Below are 24,375 nucleotides of genomic sequence, written 5' to 3' on the forward strand. Positions count from 1 at the left end.
TATATAGGTCGTGTACAGTATATCTACTTCTTTTTAATTAAAAAAACAAAACACAGTTATTAAGATTCAAATTAGGGTAAAGAGGTAATTTAAGCGGGCGATTGTTTTGTTTGAATTATTATAATGTTTTAACATAGGATTGAAGCAGGGGGTCTTCGGAGCTGAACCCTATTCATTTCAGCTCTGGGGACCCCCTGCTTCCCGAGATACTTACCTCCGTAGGGGGTGCCGGTAGCCGCTCCGCTCGCATCCAGGGTTCAAGTAATGGTGGAGTTTCAACGCACCCACGCCCTGCGGACCAATAGGAAGCCGTGATGTCATCAGGTGCAGCTTCCTATGGGCCCGTGTGAGCTTTAGACTTTGATGAGATACCGACACCCCACTTGGCTGTCTATATCTCAGGAAGCAGGGGGTCCCTGGAGCTGACACGAATGCGGGTCCGCTCCGGAGACCCCCTGCTTCCTACCCATGTTAACAATAACACAAATTAAAAACAAGCTCACGAATTGCTCTTTTAAGGGGCAATAAGTGGCAGTAATGCTTTCTAGGTCTCTATTCTGTAGCTTAAAGAATACCCATTTACCATGAAATATCATACTCCATAATGACTAATGCTGAAGCATGAACCAGATATGCTGTTTTGAGGAGCAGTGAGTTTAGAAGAATAGAAAAAGCTGCAGGAATGAAATGAGATGTTACCTAGCATGTTGAGGAGAGATGGGATGGGCGGTCCACATGCAGTCATGAGAAGCAGGGCCGTGACACCTGCAGGCAATCACAGAACACAGCGTGGGGGGTCACCGACATGCACATACAGCACATGCACCACCGTGCTCACTAACAGCACGCGGGAAAGGGGAACCAGCAGGGCAGCCCAACCCAGAGCCGCATTTAAATACCTATCCATGAGCCCAATGCAGTCCTGGATGCCTGAGCCAATACACCTGTGGAAAAGATTGTGGAACAGATGGAAGGGTGGAAATAAAGGGCAGTACAAGGAAGGGCGAGGAGAAACAGGGAGAGGGGGAATGGGAAGAAGAAACGTGCAGAGAAAGGATGAGAGAAACGAAAATGAAATGGCAAGAAAGAAGAAGAAAAAAGGTGTAGGAGAGATAATGATGGGGAAAGAGGGAGAAAGGAAGAAGGGGGGGAGAGAGAGAGACAGGGAGAAGGAGAGAGAGAGAGATAGGGAGAAGGAGCGAGAGAGAGGGAGATAGGGAGGAGAGAGAGAGAGGGAGATAGGGAGGAGAGAGGGAGACAGGGAGGAGAGAGATAGAGAGGGAGATAGGAAGGAGAGAGAGGGAGAAAGAGAGAGGGAGAGAGGAAGAAGAAGAGAGAGAGACAGGGAAAAGGAGAGAGAGAGGGAGACAGAGAGGAGAGAGAGGGAGACAGAGAGGAGAGAGGGGGGAGAGAGAGAAAGGGAGACAGGGAGAAGGAGAGAGAGATAGAGGGAGACAGGGAAAAGAAGAAATAGAGACAGACAGAGAGATATAGACAAACAGAGATAGAGACAGACAGAGAGATAGAGAGGAAATTGAGTAAAAAGTGTGGTAAAGAATAACAGGGAGAGACAGATGCGTGTAAAAGAGGGAGAGAAAGAGAGAAAAGTTGATTGAAAGAAAGAATGTTATAAAAACAAAGCAGAATACAAAATCATCATTTGCAAACGTATTTTCATTGAGGTTCCCCTCACATCCAAAATGCTTAAAATATCATAGCGATGCATGTTCGTACCTTCTGGCAATGACGGGGTTAACTGTAATGCCACTGTCAACAGTGTCAGAAATAACGATTGATTGCCAGGGAAGCAAACCAAGGAAACAGGGCAGGGTGGCTGGGCATTAGCAATACCAGGGCAGACTTCACCTGCGCCAGTGGGAGACCTCCCAATGCCAAGGCCTTATGTTTCTGCCCCTCTCTGGTTTCCTAGCTTATAAAACACTGAGCCTATAATTACTGCCCACAAAAAGAACGGCAGATCAGCGCTTACCTCCCACTAACATGGCAGCTAAATGGCCAATGCACAATTACTTTCTTTTCCCTTTCTGTATAAACCCCATGTGTGACATTAGAATTGGCAACGGCAGCACAGTGTAATGTGGAACAGAGTGTTTCAGTAGGAATAAAAGCATTCAAATGGATGGCAATTTCCGACTACCTACCAAGTCGCAAACAATGGCCGGGTGAGGTCCACGTATTCCGGTCTTGGATAGGCACACAACTGGATTTTGCTCTCTAAAATACCGATTCACAGAGCTCCGCGAAGTGAGGGCTCATAACGTCGTGTTATCAAACCAGCAACGGACGGGATGCGCCCTGAGGTCAGCGCCAATCCACAAAGCTAATTATAAAACAACGATCGTTATTGATCTCATTGGAATAGGCTTAACGCCATGGGAAGTTAGCACTGCCTGGGGTTACCTTAACATGACATGTTATGCCGGTCTTACCTAAAGGTGGCGTTAGCTCCATCCAGATACTGAAATATCAGCGGGAAAGACAGATCTGATATGCAAAGTATATTGTAATGACTCCTATCAGAATATCTCCCAGGTATCTCAGGCATGCGCTTAATGAGCACCGCTGGCTCTCCACGTGTTGTTTCAAGGTTGGATGAGGGGATATATCTCTCTCAAAGCAATTAAATTGCACAAGTCAATGAGGGGCAAATGTGTCTCTCTCCTCCCATTCCCTCCCTCTCTGCCCCCTCTCACCCTCTTCTGTTTCTCCCCCTCCTCTCTCTCTCTCCCCAACCCCCGTCTCTCCCTTCCTCTCATATATTTCAGTGTCTGGATGTGAGTAACGCCACTTTAAGCTATGACCTAAATAACACATCGGTAACTAGAACGGAGCTCTGTGGATAGGCGTTGATACAGCGAACACCCTTTTTTACACTAACATTCGCTATAGTAACTCAGAGGCCCGTTACGGCTGCAAACAGCACTTAACACTGCGTTAGTGAGATTTGAAGATAGCCTTAGCACCTAATGAGGCGTTAACTTTGAGTCAACACCTAGTTAAGTCAATACCGGAGCTTTGTGGATCTGGGCCTAAGCGCTTTATAAATCAGATCCGGCATCGCATAAAAAAAAGAAGCAATTACCATGCACACAAAAAAAGCAGAATTTCAAACAGTGGTAAAATACCCCCCCAAATCTGTGGGCAGTGGTGGTGCGTGGTCGCGGCTGGATCCTGGTGGGGAGCCGCCCGCTTGGTCGCCGGCCTTTCCTCTCTTCCTCCTCCCCCCTGTCCTGTGTGTGTGTGTATGGGAGAGAGAGAGAGTGTGTGTATGGGAGAGAGAGAGAGTGTGTGTATGGGAGAGAGAGAGAGTGTGTGTATGGGAGAGAGAGTGTGTGACAGAGAGTGTATGAGAGAGAGAGAGAGAGAGTGTATGAGAGAGAGATTGAGTGTATGGGAGAGAAAGAGATTGAGTGTGAGTGTGTGTGCAGGACACCAGAAGTACCCCCCCCACCCACTCACACAGTCAGTCACCCCCCCCACCCAATCACCCAGTCAGTCACCCCCCCACCCAATCACCCAGTCAGTCACCCCCCCCACCCAATCAGTCACCCCAACTAAACAATCACCCAGTCAGTCACCCTCCCCACCCAATCAAGTCCCCTACACCCCACCCTGTCACCCCATCCCCCACCCAGTCAGTCACCCTACCCCCCACTCAGTCAGTCACCCCGTCAGTCACCCTACCCCCCACTCAGTCAGTCACCCCACCCCCCACGCAGTCACCTAGTCTGTCACCCCACCCAGTCACCCCCCACCCCCCACCCCCCAGTTAGTCAGTGATCCGCACTCTCCCTCTCTGTCACTCTCCCTCTCTCACCCTCACCACCACACTCTGTCTCTCCACCACACTCTGTCTCTCCACCACACTCTGTCTCTCACCCACACTCTGTCTGTCTCTCACCCACACTCTGTCTGTCTCTCACCCACACTCTGTCTGTCTCTCACCCACACTCTGTCTGTCTCTCACCCACACTGTCTCTCTCTCACGCACTCTCTGTCTGTCTCGCTCTCTCTCTCTCACACTCTCTGTCTCGCTATCTCTCACACTCTCTCTGTCTCACTCTCTGGATCTCGATATCTTATTTACCCTATATATCTTAACTGCCCTATACCTACACCGAAATAACCTACACTGCTTTCTTCCAGATCTAACTCTCGAGCTTCATACGGAAGACATCGGAATCCCCCCTAACCCAGAACACAGGTAGGGAACACCTCCCCTCCAACATATAACATTGCGGGAATGAGGGTACCTGGACTTTGAGGGACTGCGGATCAGGTAAGATCCCAGGCGGGATTGCTGCTTTAGATATTGTGAAGCGGGGGCATCCAGACACTGGTTAAGGGGTTAAGGAAACTAGTCATTCATATCTGGCTTTTTTTTCCCCAGATCCAACATTTATATATACACACACCTATGTAACAAGGACTAATTGTAGTATAATGTAATATAATAAATAAACTTATGTCAAAAACGAATGTTGTTCAAACTAGGAATTTATTCAATTTATTTATTTTTGGGGGCTGGGAGCGGTACTAGGGGTGGGGCTGGGGGTGGGACTAGGGGCGGGGCTATGTGGCAGGTAGATTTTCCGGTGATTTGTTTACCACTGTGTGTATATATATATATATATGGTTGCAGACCTGCCTAAGACATGCAGATGAGCATACAGTTGTATTTACATGTATATATATATATATATATATATATATATATACATATATATATCGCTTTCACAGGTGTTTTGTCTTATTCACAATACATTAAGCAACTTTACAGGGGTTTTTGCTGGCTATTGCTTCACTTCAAGTCGCTTCCTGTGTTTTTTTCCAGCCTTTTCACTTCACTGGGTTACTTCTCAGGTCTGTTCCACTATTTTAGAAAGGGTTTATTTTTTCAGGGGTTTTTCCTGCTGAAATAGTCATATTTCATATTTGAATAGTTCACAGAGTGAAAAACGCTCGTCGGAGAATATGGAATACTGGATGAATACTTAATTTTGAGGATGTTGCTCATTCGCTTGCAAATTTTCATTTAGTCCGAAGAGGTATTCACAATTGTTTTCGGGGCTCCTCTGGCTGCCTCTTCCCTCTTTACTGAATAGGTAGAAGGGGGTTCTGCCTCTTTTTGACATTTTATGCCCCAAAAATGGCCTAGGCACACTTTTTTGAGTCTACTGAATAGGTCCCTAAGTCCCAGCAGGATGGGTGCACTGACCGTAGACTGCAAGTTCTGACTCCAACATGAATTAGGAATTGCCTTTGGACACTGGTTTTGAGGTTTTTAGCAGCTAAAAACAATAAAACGTTTAAATAGTTAATGAGGTTGAAAGTTAAAAGACTAAACTGAGCTTGTTCTCCTCAGTGTGTCTACCTCAGTGGTTTCCAACCTTTTTATGCTTAACCCTTTGCAGTCCAATTAATTTTCACTAAGTGCGCCAGCAGGTCTAATTTAATTTTCGGGAAAAAAAACCACATACAGCTTTTCTTTTGCACACACACTGTGCACACACTGCACACTCCGCACACTGCGCACACTCACAGCACACTGTGCACTGCACACACTCACAGCACACTGCGCACACTCACAGCACACACAGCACATACTCACAGCACACACACAGCACATACTCACAGCACACACAGCCCCCCCCTACCTCCGGTGTTAGCTGCTGGGGCATCGTGGGGCTACCTGCGGGGATCGGTGCGGGACTGGGGGGGGGGGGGGAGAATCGGTGCCGGGCTGCTGGTGGGGATCAGTGCAGGGCTGGGGGGGGGGGAAATCGGTGCCGGGCTGGGCGGATTGGTGCAGGGCTGGAGGGGTGGGGGGGGGGCAGTCAGTGCAGGGCTGCGGGGGGGAAATCGGTGCCGGGCTGGGCGGATTGGTGCAGGGCTGGAGGGGTGGAGGGGGGGCAGTCAGTGCAGGGCTGGGGGGGAGGGAAGGGGGAGTCAGATCGGTGCAGGACTGGAGGGGGATCAGTGCCGGGCTGGGCGGATCGGTGCAGGGCTGGGGGGAGGATCAGTGCAGGGCTGGGCGGATCGGTGCAGGGCTGGGGGGAGGATCAGTGCAGGGCTGGGCGGATCGGTGCAGGGCTGGGGGGTATCGGTGCCGGGCTGGGCGGATCGGTGCAGGGCTGAGGGGTATCGGTGCCGGGCTGGGCAGATCGGTGCAGGGCTGGGCGGATCAGTGCAGGGCTGGGGGGCGGATCAGTGCAGGGCTGGGGGGTATCAGTGCCGGGCTGGGGGGTATCGGTGCCGGCCTGGGTGGATCGGTGCAGGGCTGGGCGGGGGGGGGGGGGGAAATCAGTGCCGGGCTGGAGGGATCGGAGCAGGGCTGGGGGGGGGAGGGGATCAGTGCAGCTGCTGGGAGATGTGCAAGGGGAATGTGGGGGACGTGTGCTGCTGATGGCGCCTCACTCCACATCTTCCTCCCTCCTCCCGATCCGACATTGGACCGCAAGTGTCAAAATATTTTGTAGGATATATTCCGACATTGGACCGGAAAGGGTTAAGGAACCCTATAATTATATGGTGAAATTCTGCGGAACCCCAACCCTCTCTAATAGTGCGTCTGAGATCAGATGCATTGTAAGGAACCCCAACCCTCTCTAATAGCATGTCTGAGATCAGATGCATTGTAAGGAACCCCAACCCTCTCTAATAGCGCGTCTGAGATCAGATGCATTGTAAGGAACCCCAACCCTCTCTAATGGCGCGTCTGAGATCAGTTACATTGTGAATTCTTCTGTATTTGGTACAGTTTTCAAATGACCAGGAAATTGCAGGGAACTCTTTAGGGATGCCCAGGGAGCCCCGGTTGAAAAACAGTGGTCTACCTATTTCAGGTCACCGGCTTACACTGTGACCATTTGTAATAATGAAAATATCTCAATGATTTCAGTGTACAAAATGGTGTGAATCTGGAGTTTTATCTGGAGACATATGGGTGCTTGTGCTGTTCAAGAATTTGGGTAACCGGGGCATCTAGAGTAATACTATGTCCCATAAATATATGCTTATCCGCTGGAACCACTCCTCTGCATATTGAATAATAGTGCAGCATCCCATACCAGGGATAGGGGACTAGCACCAAGTGCTCGCTGGCGCATGTGAACAGTACACACATTGTCCCATATAATGCGGACTTGAAAGCAAAAACCCACAAGGACAACTCACAGTTTTGTGCTTGTGCTCTTCAATGCTGGAAACAGACCATGTTGGAGACTGAGAACTGAATTTGGGTGACTTGGAGCACTCATTTCTGCGGACCTTGAACTCTTGAAACTCAGCAGGTTATTCATGTAACTGTGATCAATGGTGATCAAGTGATGCCAATGGGAGTTTTCCTTTATTTATTTATCACATGTGCTACCAGGAAATAACACAATGAGAGTTACCTCACGTTTTCAGACGTGTCCTGGGCACAGAGTTATGATGACAGATACAAGGTTACATTAAGTGAACAGGGTTATACATTATGTATAAAGACATTGCATAAACAGTTTAACATATTTTATCTTTTAAGCGTATGTAACCTGTTACAGACAGCTTTAGTTTTGAAAGAGCTTAGACTGCGCTTATAGTGCCGGCGACGGCGCGGCAAAACAAATGCATTGCCGCCGTCACGTGCGCTTATAGTAAGCGCGACACTATGGCGGGACGGAGCGACGGCTTGGTCGCGATCACTGGAAGTCATCTCAATTTGATTTTTCCAGCGACCATAGCCTGACGTCGCCGGCGCTATAAGCGCAGCCTTTGACTGGTGGCGGCTTTGAGAGTCTCGCACAGATTGTTGCAGGTGTGTGGTGCCTGGTAAGAGAAGGAGGAGCGGCCGGATACTTTGCTGAACCTCGGGACCACGAACAATCGTTTTGAATCAGATCTCAGGTGATAAGTGCCGCGTGTGGTAGGGGTGAGGAGCTTGTTCAGATAGGTGGGTAGCTTACCCAGAAAGTATTTGAAGGCAAGACAGGAAAGATGAACTTTGCGCCTCGACTCAAGCGATGACCAATCTAGTTCTTTCACAGTGATGTGTGTTGTAGTTACATTGGAGAACAAAGCGGCATATTGAATTGTAGAGGGTGTCTAGTTGGCTGCTAAGGTGAGTTTGTGGTGCCGTACCATGTACCATGTACCAGAAAGTTTGTGATAATGTCCTTGGTTTCTGAGGCCTGTGTAATGTCATTTGTATTTGTTCCAAATTTCCCTTCTCCTGAAACACACACAACAATCCATCTTAACTAAGCATGCTAGACAACAGAGCGCCTCACATTTCAGGGGGCTCTTATTGTCTTACTGTATAACAAGGCTCTGTTTTTTTTAAGCGATCAGAGTATCCATAATTAAACATTTCAGGAGTTTAAAGCCACCAATGATCTTGGTGTCTGAGTTGCTCACACAGTGGCTATGGTCCCTAATGACAGGGGCTCCACTAAAATGAAAATCTAGTGTCAGAAGAATGAAGGATACCAGCAACCTGTGCCTCTAATGTCACTCCACATATCCAGAGTTTGTATCATTTACAGCGGGCCATACATTAAAGCAGAGGTCCCCAACTCCAGTCCTCAAGGACCACTAACAGTGCAGGTTTTAAGGCAATCCTTTTGCAGTGACTTAAACAACTGAATATAATTGCTATTTAGTGAATACAGAGCCTTATAGTAGCAACATGAGATAACTACATCTACAGCACTTATTCCCTTATCTGTTGTCTCTGTAAGTTCCCCTCAAATCTTACATTGTAAGCTCTTCGGGGCAGGGATTTCCTTTCCTATTGTCTGATTTTGCTGCGCTTATTGTATTATTATAATTCCCTGTACTGTATTCTTTGTGAAGCGCCGAGTACACTTTTGGCGCTATATAAATAAAGCCATACAATACAACTTAAGGTACTGTGAATTATATTTAGGTTATATAATTAAACATAAAACTAACCTCTATGCCAAGAGGCTTACAATCTATTGCCCATTTCTGACAGAATCAACAGTGTATTTTCTTTATTTGCTATATTCAAAACTGTTGCCAAACTGCAGGTAAACGTGTCTCCTTTTACAGCTAATCTTTCCCCAGCAGAGTTTCCTTCCAGAACAATATTATGACAGGCAAGAGAGAAACATCTCCGTTGAGTTAATGACCCCTAAGATATGTGTTTGTCATTCAGAGGCAGCTGAGTTTTAATTGACAAGCAGGTGAGAGCAGCGTGTTTGCATGGATTCAGCAAACAGCCTCCTCTGCCACATCCCCTGTCTTGTGTGTCTTTAAATGTCCTTTATAGTGTCCTCTCGCTGACAGGTCGGCCAGATTACCATCTCTGGCCCTCGCAGAGCAGCGGCCTCAGTAATGAAGAAAGCTTCCATAGGCGGCGGGCTCACTTGCTCTTCTCTTTTGCCTGTCAGTGCCTCGTAAGCTCAGAAAACCTTCTACAAATACACCCCCAGGCTGCTAAAAACAGGAGCTTGATGCTCCTGTCACATTCTTCCAAAGTCCCAACATTTTTAGGGCACTGTTTCAAGCTGCATTTTCCTCTAAAACTCACCCTAACAAAGGGATTGTGAACATGTAAATACACAGCCCACATAATAATAAACTCTGGCCATGTAACTTTTTTTTAATGTATTACCAAAAACTATATGCAGGACTAATATGCCCACATCGTCCTGGCTGACAATCTGAGTTTAATGCATGCAACTTGATTAAAGCAGCTATACTGCGTATTTGTTTGTTTTTTGTTTGTTTGTTTTTTCAAATTGATTTTTTTGTATAACATTTAAACCAGGGGTCCTGCAGTCCGCCCAAATCCGTGTCCCAGATGTTCTCGCATTTCCCACCCCCCAAAATCCATTTTGTGGTGTAACATCCGGAAACGGATTCGGTCGGTTTTAATCCACGCGATTCGTCAAAATCCGCCATTGGGATACAACCCGTGGAGGGATTTATAGAATCGGCCAACGGATTGCGGAATCTGCGGATTGGATTCTACAAATCCGTCATTGGATGGCGCAATCCATTTAGTGAATTGGTAATAATAACAAAATCCGCCAAACGCGACTTGCCCTTTTTGACACCGATCCGCTGAATTCTGCGGACCAAAGGAACCCGCCGATCCAAAGTCCCCCAACTCTACTCTCCGGATCACTCAGATACTTACCTTTTTAGTTACCAATGTTTTCCTCGCCTTTTGGGAAATCTTGCGGGCCAATAGGAAGCCACGACAGACGACTGCGCCATCTTTGGCAACCGAAAAAATAAACCAGCAACTAAAATAGTGAGTATCTAGAGAACCAGGGGGTCTCCAGAGCTCACAATCTCTCAGGGACCCTCTAGTTAGATTTCTGTCATATAAAAATGTTTAACCAAAATAGGTGGGATTGCTGCTTTAAAAAAAAAAATCACCTGACATGTCACAGAGCAGCAAAAAGGAATTAAATAGAAATCAATACGTGTCCCAGCGAAGACACACAAAGAGCTGTTTTGGGATCTCATCTTCTACGTATCCACCAATTTATTACTATAACTAATTCCCCATCCACTTAGGACAGAGGCCCCATATCTGGAGACAGGCACTACAAAATCAAACACCATGCCAGCGGAGACCCCAGGCACACGTAACCGCAGGCGCGCGCTTTATTTGCTGTGGATTAGCAGCAGGGCCCCTGCATAAACTGGCAGTGCTGGATCTGAAATTTCATCTATTAGCGCCGGAATCACGGAGCATGTGGCTGAACGCGCGTCGTCTTTGTTTTTCGTGTTTTACCCGCAGCTTCCTCCCTTCTCCACCTTTGAGAACTCGTACAGAGGCTCAAACCCCGCTGCAACGAGCGGCCCGACAGTGAGCTGGGAGGCGAGGAGGCTGCGTTGTCTCCCTCGTCTCCCTCATGGCTCTGTTGTAATTAGATTTGTGAAAACAGTAAAAGGTCTCATTGTGAATGGCAACAGCTGTTGACATCAACGTGTTATACTGAATAATTTACTGCTTTCATTTCACTTGCTAAAGAACGGGAGGCAGCAGTGTCCGACTTCAGTGCCACTTAATGATCTCTTACTTTTGTCTCATTCCAGCTCCGTTGACAAAAAGTTGAACCGCAACCTGCTGGCTCTTTGGCTGGTAGAACAGAAAATCAGTGTGTAGCAGGATACAAATGTGATGATGTTTATTTTCTTGAAGGTTTGCAAATAAAATATGGCTTATGTAGAAACATAGACATTTAAAGCTCGCCTTCTTCCTTGACTTTCAGTGCAATAAGTGCTATGTTTTTATCATGTCATTTTAGACATTAATACATCAAGTGTACTTTTTATTCTGCTACATTTACTGCACTAATGGTAAGATGTCTTGTTCTATTTATGATTTAAATACAGGATAAAGAATAACATTCTTCTATATTATGGTATTGTCAACTCTGCTTTTAAACATTGCTGATTACAAATTGTCAACAGATAAGGGTCACATTGCTCACTCCTGCCAATGTAAGTTCTCTGACCCCATTTGATCCCTGGCTCGTTTCAGTACAGATATAGCCAATGTTATTGCAATGGCCAGCGTGGTGCATTGGGATATAAAACATTTACCAGCAGCAGAAGCACCATTGTTTTTAATTAGCTGCGCAAATGAAGGGGGCGGGTCTACCGTGTCATCTCCCCCATGGGAGCGCGCCAGCAGGCGCAATCATTTGAACTACTGTACATCTACAGCACACCCATTATGCGTTCCTTTCCTGCGTCTGCCTCTAAAAGGAAAGGCTGTTCCATGTAGCGATTACCCTTTTAGTGAAGGACTTCTTCACATTTCCACTGATCCTACCCCCGCTAGCTTCGGAAAATAAACTCTTGCTCTATTATTTCGTTTTCTATCCTTCGTCCTGTTGATTCCCTTGATGTCTCCATCCTATCTTCCAGAATCTACACCCAGAGGTCTTTTGGTATTTCCTGATAAGCGTCACAATCAAATCCATGCAGTAGTCAACCAACATCTCTCTGAACCAGGTCTCATTTGTTACATCGCAGTTCTTTGTTCTTGAAATATGTCTGGACCACTACCATTTTATTTCCTCCGTCCTTCTAGTCATGTCACAGACTGCTCATTATGTCACCAACTGCTCATTATGTCACCGCCTGCTCATCCAGCATGTCACCGCCTGCTCATCCAGCATGTCACCGCCTGCTCATCCAGCATGTCACCGACTGCTCATCCAGCATGTCACCGACTGCTCATCCAGCATGTCACCGACTGCTCATCCAGCATGTCACCGACTGCTCATCCAGCATGTCACCGACTGCTCATCCAGCATGTCACCGACTGCTCATCCAGCCTGTCACCGACTGCTCATCCAGCATGTCACCGACTGCTCAACCAGCATGTCACCGACTGCTCATGATGTCACTGATTTGTCTTTGCTCTCTATCCCATTGGTTCCTTTTCCCGTTTATCCGATGAATTCCCCGTGTGAACTTTTCCATGCCTGTTGACTGGAGCGTCTGTTTAATTTGTATATGGCTGAAGTAATGTGAAAGCAACGTGCTCCTCTAAAAAGGGTAACTACAGAATGACAGAAACTCCCAGTGCACCCTCCCCTTCCTCCCATTTAATTAAGAGCAGGGAAAGAAAGGTTAGAAATCCAAAGTTAACAAACTTCGAAGGTCGTTCCAAGCTCGAGTCAAACTTCCAAACCATCTTTCCAATCCGAGTGAAATTTGAGCCAAGCCCGAGTAACAGCTCCTCCAGATTCTTTTTTTTTGTGTGTTTTTTTTGCTCTGTTTCAATAAAAACTGATGAATTACGTGAATTCTGCCATGGAAAACTTGTGAACTGCAGCAAAAAGGTTTGATAATGTCCGTCATTTTTTTGTGTGTGTTTTTTCTATCATTACAAATCCAACTTCAAAACGGATCGAATTCCGGCAAAACCAATACCTACCAAATACCAGCCAAAACATTATATTTAAGAATATGAACTGGGGGAAACAATGGGACCTCTTCACATAGCTCTAAAGTGTGACAAGCCGCTTCTAAAGAGCCCTTTCCGATCGGATCGGCGCGCTTTGCTATTGTGTAAGCCCTTCTCGCATGTCCAATCCGTGTCTAAAAGGATTTTTTATAAGCGGTTTCACTCTGGTTCTGCCAAACTGATCGGTTTGTCAAAAAAGCCTCCAACATTTTTTTTTTATACTAAAACTGCTATTCTCGAAGCTCCGTTATACAAACCTCTTCTAAAAACTGGCATTTTAATCGCGTCCCTTGAAAGGTGGCGAGATTGGTGTCGCGAGTTCCACCCAGAAAGATACAAAAATTGGGGCGCAAACTAACAAAAAAATGAATGTAAAGGTGAGTGTCCAATAAAAAGGTGATAGTATGAAAAATATGAATGGCGTACATCAGGTAAATATTGGGCTCTGGATCAGCAAAACCTGAGAGGACTTCCACTTGGGAAGAAAAAGAAGAAAAAGAGAGAGACACAATAGTGTAATGTAGTCTAATAACTCATAATGTATTGGAGATAAAATGCGAACTCACAAACAGAAGTGATGAACCAGCCTCACGGTATAGAAACCTGGGAGGTGTCTCACGCTGGGGTCTCTCCTGGTTCCAGGTGCGATAGCCATTAAGAGTCCACAACAGTTCTGGCTGTGTATCGGAGTTTGCAGCCGTGTTTCTGTTTGGCCGGTTCTTCTCTGAGTCTCTGTGTGGCGAGCTGCCCGGCACTTTGCGCCGATCCGGTCTTTGACTGGCGTGATGTCACTCCATGCCGTGACTAAGGCTGCGGCCCCAGTGAGCGTGTGCACCCGCGCGGCGGAGCGTCTGGCGGCGCGTACACGCCTAAAATCTGCGATCAATGGACTCGCCTACTCACTGACTTCTGCGATGGGACGCGAGAAGAGGGGGCGCGGCCATGACATCACATCCACTTCTGCGCTCTCATTGGTTACAGGAAACCATGTGATGCTGTCGACGTATGAAGACAAAATCCTTGTCTTGTCAAAATGCCGTCGTGCATCGCATTTTCTGCAGACGTGCGCAGATACCTACTGGGCCCGGCCCAATAGAAGACCATCTTTTGGCCTTCAACAGTGGACTGCAGCCAGCACCCACAATGATGGTCACTTCCTAGACCTGGATTTCACTCAATACTTTTCTCTCTCCGATTTCTCCATTTCCCCCTTCCTCTCTCCGACCATCATCTCATCTCATTTTCGCTCTCTCGCTTCTCCCCTTCTCCACCTCCATCTACCCAGTGCCACACCCTCCTTACGAAGAGCTTCGAGAATAGCAGTTTTAGTATATAAAAAAAAAAAAATGCGAGTTGGAGGCTTTTTTGATACACCTCATCGGTTTTCAGAACCAGAGTGAAACCGCTTATTAAAAATCCTTTTAGACATGGATTGGACATGCGAGAAGGGCTTACAGAATAGCAAAGCGTGCCAATCCAATCGGAAAGGGCTCTTTAGAAGCGGCTTGTCACACTTTAGAGCTATGTGAAGAGGCCTCATTGTTATTAGACTACATTACACTATTGTGTCTCTCTCTTTTTCTTCTTTTTCTTCCCAAGTGGAAGTCCTCTCAGGTTTTGCTGATCCAGAGCCCAATATTTACCTGATGTACGCCATTCATATTTTTCACACTATCACCTTTTATTGGACACTCACCTTTACATTCATTTTTTTGTTTGTGTTTGCGCCCCAATCTTTGTATCTTTCTCTATTTCCTCAGACAAACACAACATTGTCTCTTTGGGAGCTGCACCACAACCAATTATGTTTATATTGATTCACTTTTTGCAAGTTTTATAATTCATTTGTGCTTATTTTCCACTTTGCGTTCCATCCAGAGCCTGAAATATGGATTTGGCTGAGAGAGCAAAACCCATAAGTCAGACTGGGAATGGAGTTAGGACATTCCACTCCTAAAACAAGTACAATCCGGGCGGTTGGCTGCTAAAGCATGCAGTTCGTCACTTTTTATACAAGCGGTTTAGAAGATGCGATTTGCTATAGAGAATAGGGATTTTTTTTTCTTCCATTTCATTCTGCTACTTCTGTACTTGCCAAACCGTGCGGTTTGGCGCTGACAACTTCGGGGGCTACGAAAATAGGCCATAACGAGTCTCACAACTTAATTGGAGTACTGGAGTGATAGGGGGATAATATGCAGTCGCCCACTACAAAGACCAGTGCTTTCAAACTTTCTGTGCCCAACGGGCCTTGAACACACCATAGATAAGCAATTTGTTGCACGGAAAGGGTTATTAACCAGGTCACTCTTCCTCCCATCTCCCTTTTATTTCCTAGCACATCTCTGCGCCTCCGATACCTGCGCCTGTGTTATTTTTTACCCTCCCTACTGAGGATTCGCAGAAACCGCTGCCGGGCCCTGTTCTAATATGGAAGATGCATACATCATGGCAAAGAAATACATACAAGGTAGAGCGATGCTGTAGCTGCTGCACCTGGATTGTTTTCTAAACGCCCCTGTCAGCACCGCCGGGAAAACGCGGAAAGCTCGACATTTCCCTGTATATTACAAGGCTCAATTCGGCAAAAGTGCTTAGATAATGCAAAGCACAGTGAGAATGAGGTTGAGAGAGACCTATTCTCTCCCCCCCCCCCCTTGTAACAGGCCTGAGCAATGTTTTTATTAACGCTCACTTAATTGCTGTGCATTTCCCCTTTGTTTTGCTGCGGGTGCAGAATTCTGCTTTAAATTGCTCAGCCCCTGCGGGACCTGGTTTTACATTCCTAGGGTTATTCCCGGGACACCATCTGAGAGCAGCCGGAGAGGAGCTCCTCCCGCCCCGGCTCATTGGATTTGCAGAACACGCTTCCATCAGCCGGATTGCGCTGGAAGAAATGGATTAGCTTAGCAACGTGGGACACTGCGTATTAGTTCAAACATGAAAACAGTACACGGGTGGCATTTTGACACGAGGGGAGCGAGTTCCCACATATAATACACAGGTATCATTGAAACAAAATTAGTGCATTTTTTCCCCCTTTGTTATAAATAATTTTGCACAGGTTTCCGCCCCCAGACTTTGATAAATGAGCTCTTAAGCCAACAGAGGAGAAAACCCTTGCGGTGTTCCAGTGCTGAGAGGGGTGAAGAAGAGCAATTGCTGATAATTATAATACACTAGCTATTAATACGCCGATCTAGGAGATGTGAAAGGTTATTAGCTACACTTTAGTCTTTGTTTTCACCCCTCTCTGTAATAATAATAACTTTATTTCATATATATAACGCTTTTCTCCCAATGGGACTGAAAACGCGTAGGATTTTTGCTGACACGGTCCCTGCCCGGATGAGCTCACAATCTAAGTTTTTGGTGCCTGAGGCACAGGGAGATAGTGTGACTACGATCACAAGGAGCCGACAAGGTTCCCCTGATTCAAGTTCCAATGTCATTGTTTAGAGTCAGTGTCTTTACTCATTGAGCCACTCCTGCACTCCCTCAGGCTAAGGACCCGCTGCGGTCGGCAGCGCGCGCGGCCGCGGGCCACCAGCCCTTTTCCTTCAGTCTGGAGGTCCCCGCTGGCTCCTTCCGACGTGGCTGACTGCGTGCTGTGACGCGTCAGCCGGCCGATGCTGCAGGCTTCTGGTGATCAGAAGCGCTGACGCGTCACGTGGTGCGGCAGTCAGCCAATGAGGGAAGGAGGGGAGGAGGGGAGGAGGGAAGGAGGGGAGGAGGGAAGGAGGGGAGGAGGGAAGGAGGGGAGGAGGAAGGAGCTACAGGAGGGAGGAGGCTTGGGAGAGAAGTCTGTGAGGCTGCCGTGCATGGCTCTCCCTCCCTTCCCCTCCCCACCCCCCTCCTCCCATGTATAGCTCTCCCCCCCCCCTTCCAAAAGGTAGGGGGGGGGGGGAGTGTGTGTCTTGTGTGTTTCGCACAGACCGGGGGGGGGGGGCGGCGGACGGGGGGGCCACGCACCCCCTCATCATTGCCCCCGCCCACCCGACATGTTTGGCAACGCCCCTCCAGCGCGCATCACAGTTCACTGCAGACCGCAAATCGCGGTGCTGTGAGTTGCACGCGCCGCCGGCAAGCAAGGCAGCCATGCGGACGCGAGCAGCGGGGCCTCAGCCTAATACCTTGCTGTCTCTTGTCCCGTCTTCCCCACCTTACCCTCTCCTCCATCATGCCCTGCTCCTCTTTGCATTCTCTCCTCCCCTCTCTTTGCACTCCCTGCCATAATGTGTCTGCTCCACTCTGTGCACACTTCAGTCCCTCCTCTCCTACTCCTCATCTCATCTGTCTCTTCCTCTCGTTGCTGTCTCTCTGTTTCCTCCTCCTACTCACCTTGCTGTCTCTCCTCCACTCTCTTAGAACTCCCTTCTGCCCCATGTGCACACTGGTCTCCATTCCATTCGCAGAGTGGGAGATATGTGCAGCCACACTGGCTTTCCATGGGGGGAGTGACAGCCCGCTTAGCCTATCACAGAGGGGGAGGGATGTGCAGTCTCATTGGCTGTCCCTTAGTGAGTGACAGGCTGTTCAGCCTTTCACAGAGAGATGTGCAGACATCCTTAGGGTTTTATTTATATATTATTATTAACTTTACATGCAATGTCTTTATATATAATGTATAACCCTGTTCACCTAATGTACCCATGTATTTGTAACCATGTATCTGTTACCATAACTCTGTGCCCAGGACATACTTGAAAACGAGAGGTAACTCTCAATGTATTACTTCCTGGTAACACATTTGATAAATAAATAAATATAGATATATAATGATACAAACTATAGTTCTAGCACACAGTTTAATCACATCCCGATTCAACATGTTATTTTGGGGAGAAAACGGGCTGTAGGGACTGGTGCAAAAGCCCTTTGCTACCAGAGGGGATATACAATTATCCTATTCATATGCCCCTTCTAGGGTCACTTACCCCTGGGTGCAGTTTGGGTGGCACGGGTGACACTCTCTGTCTGAATCTGCATACTTGAAGATGAAGCTATTTGTCCCCTGCAGGCCATCCGGGCATTTCTCCACACAGTTGGGGCCATCTTTAAAGTTGAAGCACTTTGTGCAGTGGTCAGGACCCTGAAAAACATGGTGTCCGTTAAAGCCGCAGTACTGTACTATTTCCCCCTGTTTTCTTCTTATTTTAACATGTAAAGCATGTGGCAGTGTATAATTCTGCATTCTTACCAAAGCGGGCAATCGTTTGGTGCTCCTGTTATAAATCTGTCAAAATCCTGATTGTGTGCCTAACATAATGGCCGCTTTTCAGTTTCAAATCAATCTTTCAGTCAGTGTAACTCAGCAGCTACAATGTATCCTGGTATGACTACGGCAACATTATCTACTGTTACAGTTTGCAGCTCAAACTGCTGGGAATATTGGCAACAAATTATTACAAACAGGAAATGCACTGCTGGGAGGTGAGATAAACCCTGCTATAGAAATCAAAGGATGCTTTAAAACGTATTGAAAATGTCATTAAGAGTTTAATTAAAAAAAAAAAAAAAAAATCACTATTATGAAATCAGAACTGATTTATTCTAAAACAAAACCTTATAAGGTTTCACATGTGCAACATGCTTATCTTGTGCAAAGCAATGCGTTGGAAGCACTTGTGGCACTGAATGGGTTAAAGGGTGACCACACTCATTTTAACTTCTTCACAGACAGAAGATTTTTAATGATGACCATTACGATCCAGGTGGACCTGCAACTTTTACGAGACCCTTCCCCTCCCCCTCCCCCACCCACCCTCTTGCATCTGTGCTGAAGAGAAACACATTTTTCTTTTCATTGTTGGGGGTGTTAAAATGGCCGCCTGCCCTCTTGCACGTTCTTACCGGTCCGTAGCACGTGATCATCCCTTCATCCATCCGCTCGCACTGCAGGTCACACTCAAGGCAGACAGAGCCATTAGCGAATTCCCGGAACTCTCTGCAGACAGATGAGACATGAGAGAGGAGAAGGGACATGTCTGCAGCGTGTTTTAGTCGTGTGTTCTATACCCATCCACAGATATTGGACTCTCATATCCCTCTCCTCTCTCCCCCCCCCACTCTCCTTCCGCCTAACCCCTTGGTTAATTTGTCTGGATTAGGAGTCCCTCCAGCACATTTATTTATTGCTTGGTTCATGTCTGTATATATGTATTTAGGTATTCATTAAACTATAAGTCCCTCCCGTCTCCCCATTTTAATACACCACGGCAATCCCAAAACATTGTAGTTCGTACAAATCTCCAGAATATTTGTATAGAGTCATTGTCGTCTAAATTTAGCATAGGCGGAACTTGATGGATATATGTCTTTTTATCAACCTCATCCGTTATGTAACGATGTACACATCTTAAAGTGAGTTCTTACCAATGAGGCACCACAAGGCATCAAAGGCTTCTTAACTCTGCTTGTTATTCCTCATTTAATCCTCATTCCACATCTCTCTGTTATATATATTCCTTTATACTGAAATATCTTGGTGCCCACCCACTGCTTGATCTGGCCTCTATTCTGTATGACTTGAAATAAATCGGCTTATACCCATGCCCTAAAATTCAATTGCAAGCTCTTGGGGCCCATGGAATCATTTCACCGGGACGGTTAGATTCTGATTCCAACGCTGCTCAAACTGGCAGAGCTATATAAATAAAGATGATATCAATATTTTGCCAGCGGTGATGGATCTGAATCCCATTTATAATAGAAAGAGGGAAGCACAGGAGAGAGGAACATAAGAGGATCAAACCAGAATGCAGAAGAGAAAGGGAGGGGAAAAGTCGGGAGGGACAGAATGTGAAGTGAGATAAGGAGCATAGAATGGAAGGGAGAGGGAAGGTGAACGAGAGACGTGAGCAGAAGAAATGCCTGTGGATTGCCAGGGAACATGTTATAATTAAAATGGATCATCTCTCCGGGAAGGAGATTTCATTACGGTGAAAGACTGTTTATTATTGTTGTGTAGGAGGGACGAGTGCAAATATTATGGTGCCTATTTAAAGATCATCGTTGGCTGAGAAACGCAGTGGGAGTGTGCATCGTGTGGGCATTTAAACCTGACATCTTAAAACTTCTTGCTGCCGGGGACGGCCAGCAATGCGACGAAGGGTTAAAGACTCAGACGTGTAACACATTCTCCGTCATTTTGAAAGGTTGTTATTAACAACCTGTTGTCCTCCAAATTATCCTCACTGATATGACACAGCGTTAGAATGGATGGACCCCATTACAATAAAATAAAGTCATTTTTTTTAGACTGCAGTAACATGAAGAATGTGCAATATAATCTAGGACATGTTCTTCAGTAAGTGACCGCACTGAGGGTTCCTCCCACTCATTCCCACCCATGACACACTTGCTTCTAGGTGTCTTATAAAAAAAAATAGAGAATCAGATCCAGCCACTTGGGATGCGGCTTGCAAGGGGACTAGAGTAATGCAACAATATCAAAGATGGGCGCTGGGGCAAAAAAATCCGGCCAAGAAGTAGTAATCATAAAAAAATAAAGTCAAGCACACCAAAAATAAGGAGAATTCAATAAGTAGCCAAAAAATAAAATAAGTAATTTAATGACTTGAAAAAGTCATGGTAGCAGCCAACGTTTCGGTGCAAACAAGCACCTTCATCAGGGAAAAGGTGTCTTACCCATCGTACAGGTTACATGACTTGACACACGTCTTTCCTCGGCTGAAGTAGCGGCAGGACAGACACTGGTCAGGCCCCGGGCCCCAGCAGCCCGAAGTGGAGCAAAGGGAATCACAACCCATCCTTTCAGAGGCTAGGAAAAAAAGAAGAGGCGAGGCTTTCACACGGTGTCCAGGTGCAGCTACTGAGCAGGCACTGTCCCTACGGACCTAATGAATACCATCTCCACCTGTTGTACCTATTTCTGGCAGTGTGAGAGGGAAGCTCCTCGGTTTCCGGCAACCACTGGTTGAAACTCAGAGGGGCATATTTACTAAGTGGTGCTATCCCAAAAGACACCTACCAGCGCAGATATACACCTTCCTCCATGTGAATGGGCTGCAAGGTGTCTTCCAGAACGGGAATGTGTCTTATTGGGTAGCACTGCTAAGTCAACATGGGCCATAATCTTGAACTATTTAGACCAGTAGGGAACTCATATCTACCTATTAAAAAAACCATGATCTAATACATATTTATTATCAGAGGGGGGGAAAAAACAACAACTCTACTTTGTACAAGTATACAAATAAATCGATATATTTTACTAATAAAATGATATTTGCATGTAGTTAAACTACATGTGTTATTTGGTCGCCCCAAGTGTCAGCTGCTGGGAAGCACCTCCATCCTGCATGGAAAAACTAAAGTGCACCTATTTCTGTATGCCACTACTGTACGATAGGTTTGCTTTTACATGCAAATGCTGCTATCAGACTCTGTTGCTGGCTGTATCTGCCTGTGCATTACTACCTGTGTTACACCAGCGGGGGGAACAGGTACAGCTAACCCTGAACTCAAAGTCTGATCCTGTCCTAGTTTTAAACCCTCACAGGGCAGTTCTGTTTTGAACAAGAGAGCCACACATGGCCGACGACTCAGAGATGTGAGTGTATCAACTACAACTGGAGCAAAACCCCGGGAAGATATGGGGTTCAGTAAGGGGTAAGTGTGTCCTCAGACAGTGCTCCTCCCAGCCTTACTGTTAGGAGCACTGTGCAATAGAAAACATGCATTGCTTTTAGTGCTGGACAGATATGATCGTCAGACATTCTTATCCATTGCTTAGGCCAGGGGGTGCTCTATTCCAATCCTCAAGATCCTCCAACGGGTCCGGTCTGAAGCATATCCCTGCTTCAGCACAGGTGGCTCAATCAGAGGCTCAGTCAAAGACACAGATATTGATCAAAGTCAAAGACTTTCAGTCAGTCAAAGACTGATTGAGCCACCTGTGCTGAAGCAGGGACACCTTGAGCCACCTGTGCTGAAGCTGGGATATCCTGAAAGCAGGACTTGTTGGCGGGTCTTGAGGACTGGATTTGAGCACCCCCGTCTTAGCCAATAGAGAGGTTACAAATCTCTCTTCATCTGGGCTCTACCCTAGAAACGCTGGGAATACAGTATAGTGTAAGGCGCTATTTTCCCAAAATCCCCACAGGCTGTACCTGGTGCCAAAGCAGCATCAGATTGATCAAAGAAATAAGGTGGGAAGCAGCGAGTCTCCGGAGCTAACTAACTGGTGCCCAAGAGACACACCTGTAAAGGTAGCACAGGTACTATCTCCTCTAGGGGAAACAAAATGGTGGTTTGCATCCCCTGCGTAAGCGGGCCAAAAGGAAGATGCAACATCATCTGTGCAGCTTCCTAGAAGTTCTCGGGATGCAGGGGATTTAAATAACCATCCATTTCCGGCACTAGCGTTTCTGATATCTCGGGAACCAGGGGGCCCCTGGTCCTGTAATTAACGCGGTTCAGCTCCGGGGGACCCTCTGCTTCCCACCTATGTAAAAAAGGGGGGTGCTGCTGAACTGGAGGGGCTTCAATTAATCAGACTGGTCTCCAAGAACTGAGGATCTCCTCCACTGAGTGAGGCTGATCTGTAACCATCCAGGCTGACTTCCCGTGTGAGTGATGGTGATTCCCAATGAGTGAGACTGGCTTCCAATGACTAGAAGTGTGTGTGCCTTCTAATGAGTGACTTTGCATTGCAGTAAGTGTGCATGTCTTCCAGTGGAGCTGCCTTGCAGTGACAGATACCGACTCCTTATGAGTGGCACTCATTTCAAATGTGTGAGCCCTCGGTAACAGAGCTGGCAGTTATCCTGCATCCTCCCATTGGCAATGTTAAGACTCCAAGCCCTGCCCCAGTGTTGATGCAATGGGCAAGAGCTTTGGAGACCCCGAAGCTGGATACTCACTGCAGTTTTCTGCCTTCTTGTTCTGGCGGATATGGGTTTTCTGGCTGGGCGTCCGGAACAGTGAGGTCCAGTTGATGGTGTGGTAGTAGCACAGGTTGTGGTTGTCGGTGATATAAACGTTCCCAGCGCTGATCTCTTTGAGGGATTGGAGCTGCAGCGAGATGATGCTCTGCTGCTTCAGGATCAGCAGCGAAATACCACTGTGTACAGAGAAGGGACAGGAAATGCATTGCCATGCAGTACAAGCGACGCACGGCTCTGCGATACCAGCGCTGCACAGCTCTGCAGTACAAGTGCCGCACGGCTCTGCGATACCAGCGCTGCACAGCTCTGCAGTACAAGTGCCGCACGGGTCTGCGATACCAGCGCTACACAGCTCTGCAGTACAAGTGCCGCACGGCTCTGCGATACCAGCGCTGCACAGCTCTGCAGTACAAGTGCCGCACGGGTCTGCGATACCAGCGCTGCACAGCTCTGCAGTACAAGCGCCGCGCGGCTCTGCGATACCAGCGCTGCACAGCTCTGCAGTACAAGTGCCGCACGGGTCTGCGATACCAGCGCTGCACAGCTCTGCAGTACAAGCGCCGCGCGGCTCTGCGATACAAGCGCTGCACAGCTCTGCAGTACAAGCGCCGCACGGCTCTGCGATACCAGCGCTGCACAGCTCTGCAGTACAAGCGCCGCACGGCTCTGCGATACCAGCGCTGCACAGCTCTGCAGTACAACTGCCGCACGGCTCTGCGATACCAGCGCTGCACAGCTCTGCAGTACAAGCGCCGCACGGCTCTGCGATACCAGCGCTGCACAGCTCTGCAGTACAAGCACCGCACAGCTCTGCAGTACAAGCACCGCACGGCTCTGCGGAACCAGCGTAGCACAGCTCTGCAGTACAAGTGCCGCACGGCTCTGCAGTACCAGGCTGCATGGCACTGCGCTACCAGCGTCGCACAGCTCAGCAGTACCAGTGCCGCACGGCTCTGCAGTACCAGTGCCGCACGGCTCTGCAGTACCAGTGATGCACGGCTCTGCAGAGCTTTGTATTGCTTCAGGGCCCAGGAGACTCAAAAGAGAGTCTCAGTGATGGGAAGGACATACACACGGATAGATACAGAAAATAGCAAAGAGAAAGAAGGGCCGCTTCCCCGAATCAATACCCCCATTTAATACTATATATTCTATTTGCGCTATGTGAAACCCTCATTGTTCTAAATGGCCAAACCCCGTGGTTAGGAGAACACGGCCACCCCCAAATCTGCAGGGGATAACTATATCCTGGAAGTAACTATAGATGTGACTCTCTCCTGTGTCAGCATTAGTTATGTTGTTAGCTGCTTCTCCTGAATGCTGCAGTGTTATTTTGTGTAATAGAAGAAAAGAACCAGGGCATCCATTAAAAATGTTACTTTTTTTCTCAGATAATTTTTTCCCTTTTGAAATATATAGATATGTATATATATACACACACACACACACACACACACACACACACACGCACGCACGCGCACACACACGATTTGCACTGCA

At 47.3% G+C, this 24,375-nt stretch overlaps 1 protein-coding gene across 5 annotated transcripts in view; it reads right to left on the minus strand.

The window, feature by feature from the left end:
• Positions 1 to 24,375, minus strand: part of ERBB4 (erb-b2 receptor tyrosine kinase 4) — a 701,260-nt gene that overhangs the window by 116,213 nt on the left and 560,672 nt on the right. For 3 of the 5 annotated variants that reach the window (XM_075607205.1, XM_075607203.1, XM_075607207.1), the window contains 5 exons: positions 22,852 to 23,051; positions 20,615 to 20,747; positions 18,818 to 18,911; positions 17,902 to 18,056; positions 700 to 765 (listed from right to left, as the gene is read on the minus strand). In XM_075607205.1, the coding sequence (XP_075463320.1) occupies positions 700 to 765; positions 17,902 to 18,056; positions 18,818 to 18,911; positions 20,615 to 20,747; positions 22,852 to 23,051 (648 nt within the window). Of the gene's footprint in view, positions 1 to 699; positions 766 to 899; positions 945 to 17,901; positions 18,057 to 18,817; positions 18,912 to 20,614; positions 20,748 to 22,851; positions 23,052 to 24,375 lie in introns of all 5 variants that reach the window. The other 2 variants (XM_075607206.1, XM_075607204.1) reach the window with 1 other exon arrangement.

Source organism: Ascaphus truei, chromosome 7 (genome assembly GCF_040206685.1).
Source record: "Ascaphus truei isolate aAscTru1 chromosome 7, aAscTru1.hap1, whole genome shotgun sequence".
Lineage (NCBI taxonomy): Eukaryota > Metazoa > Chordata > Amphibia > Anura > Ascaphidae > Ascaphus > Ascaphus truei.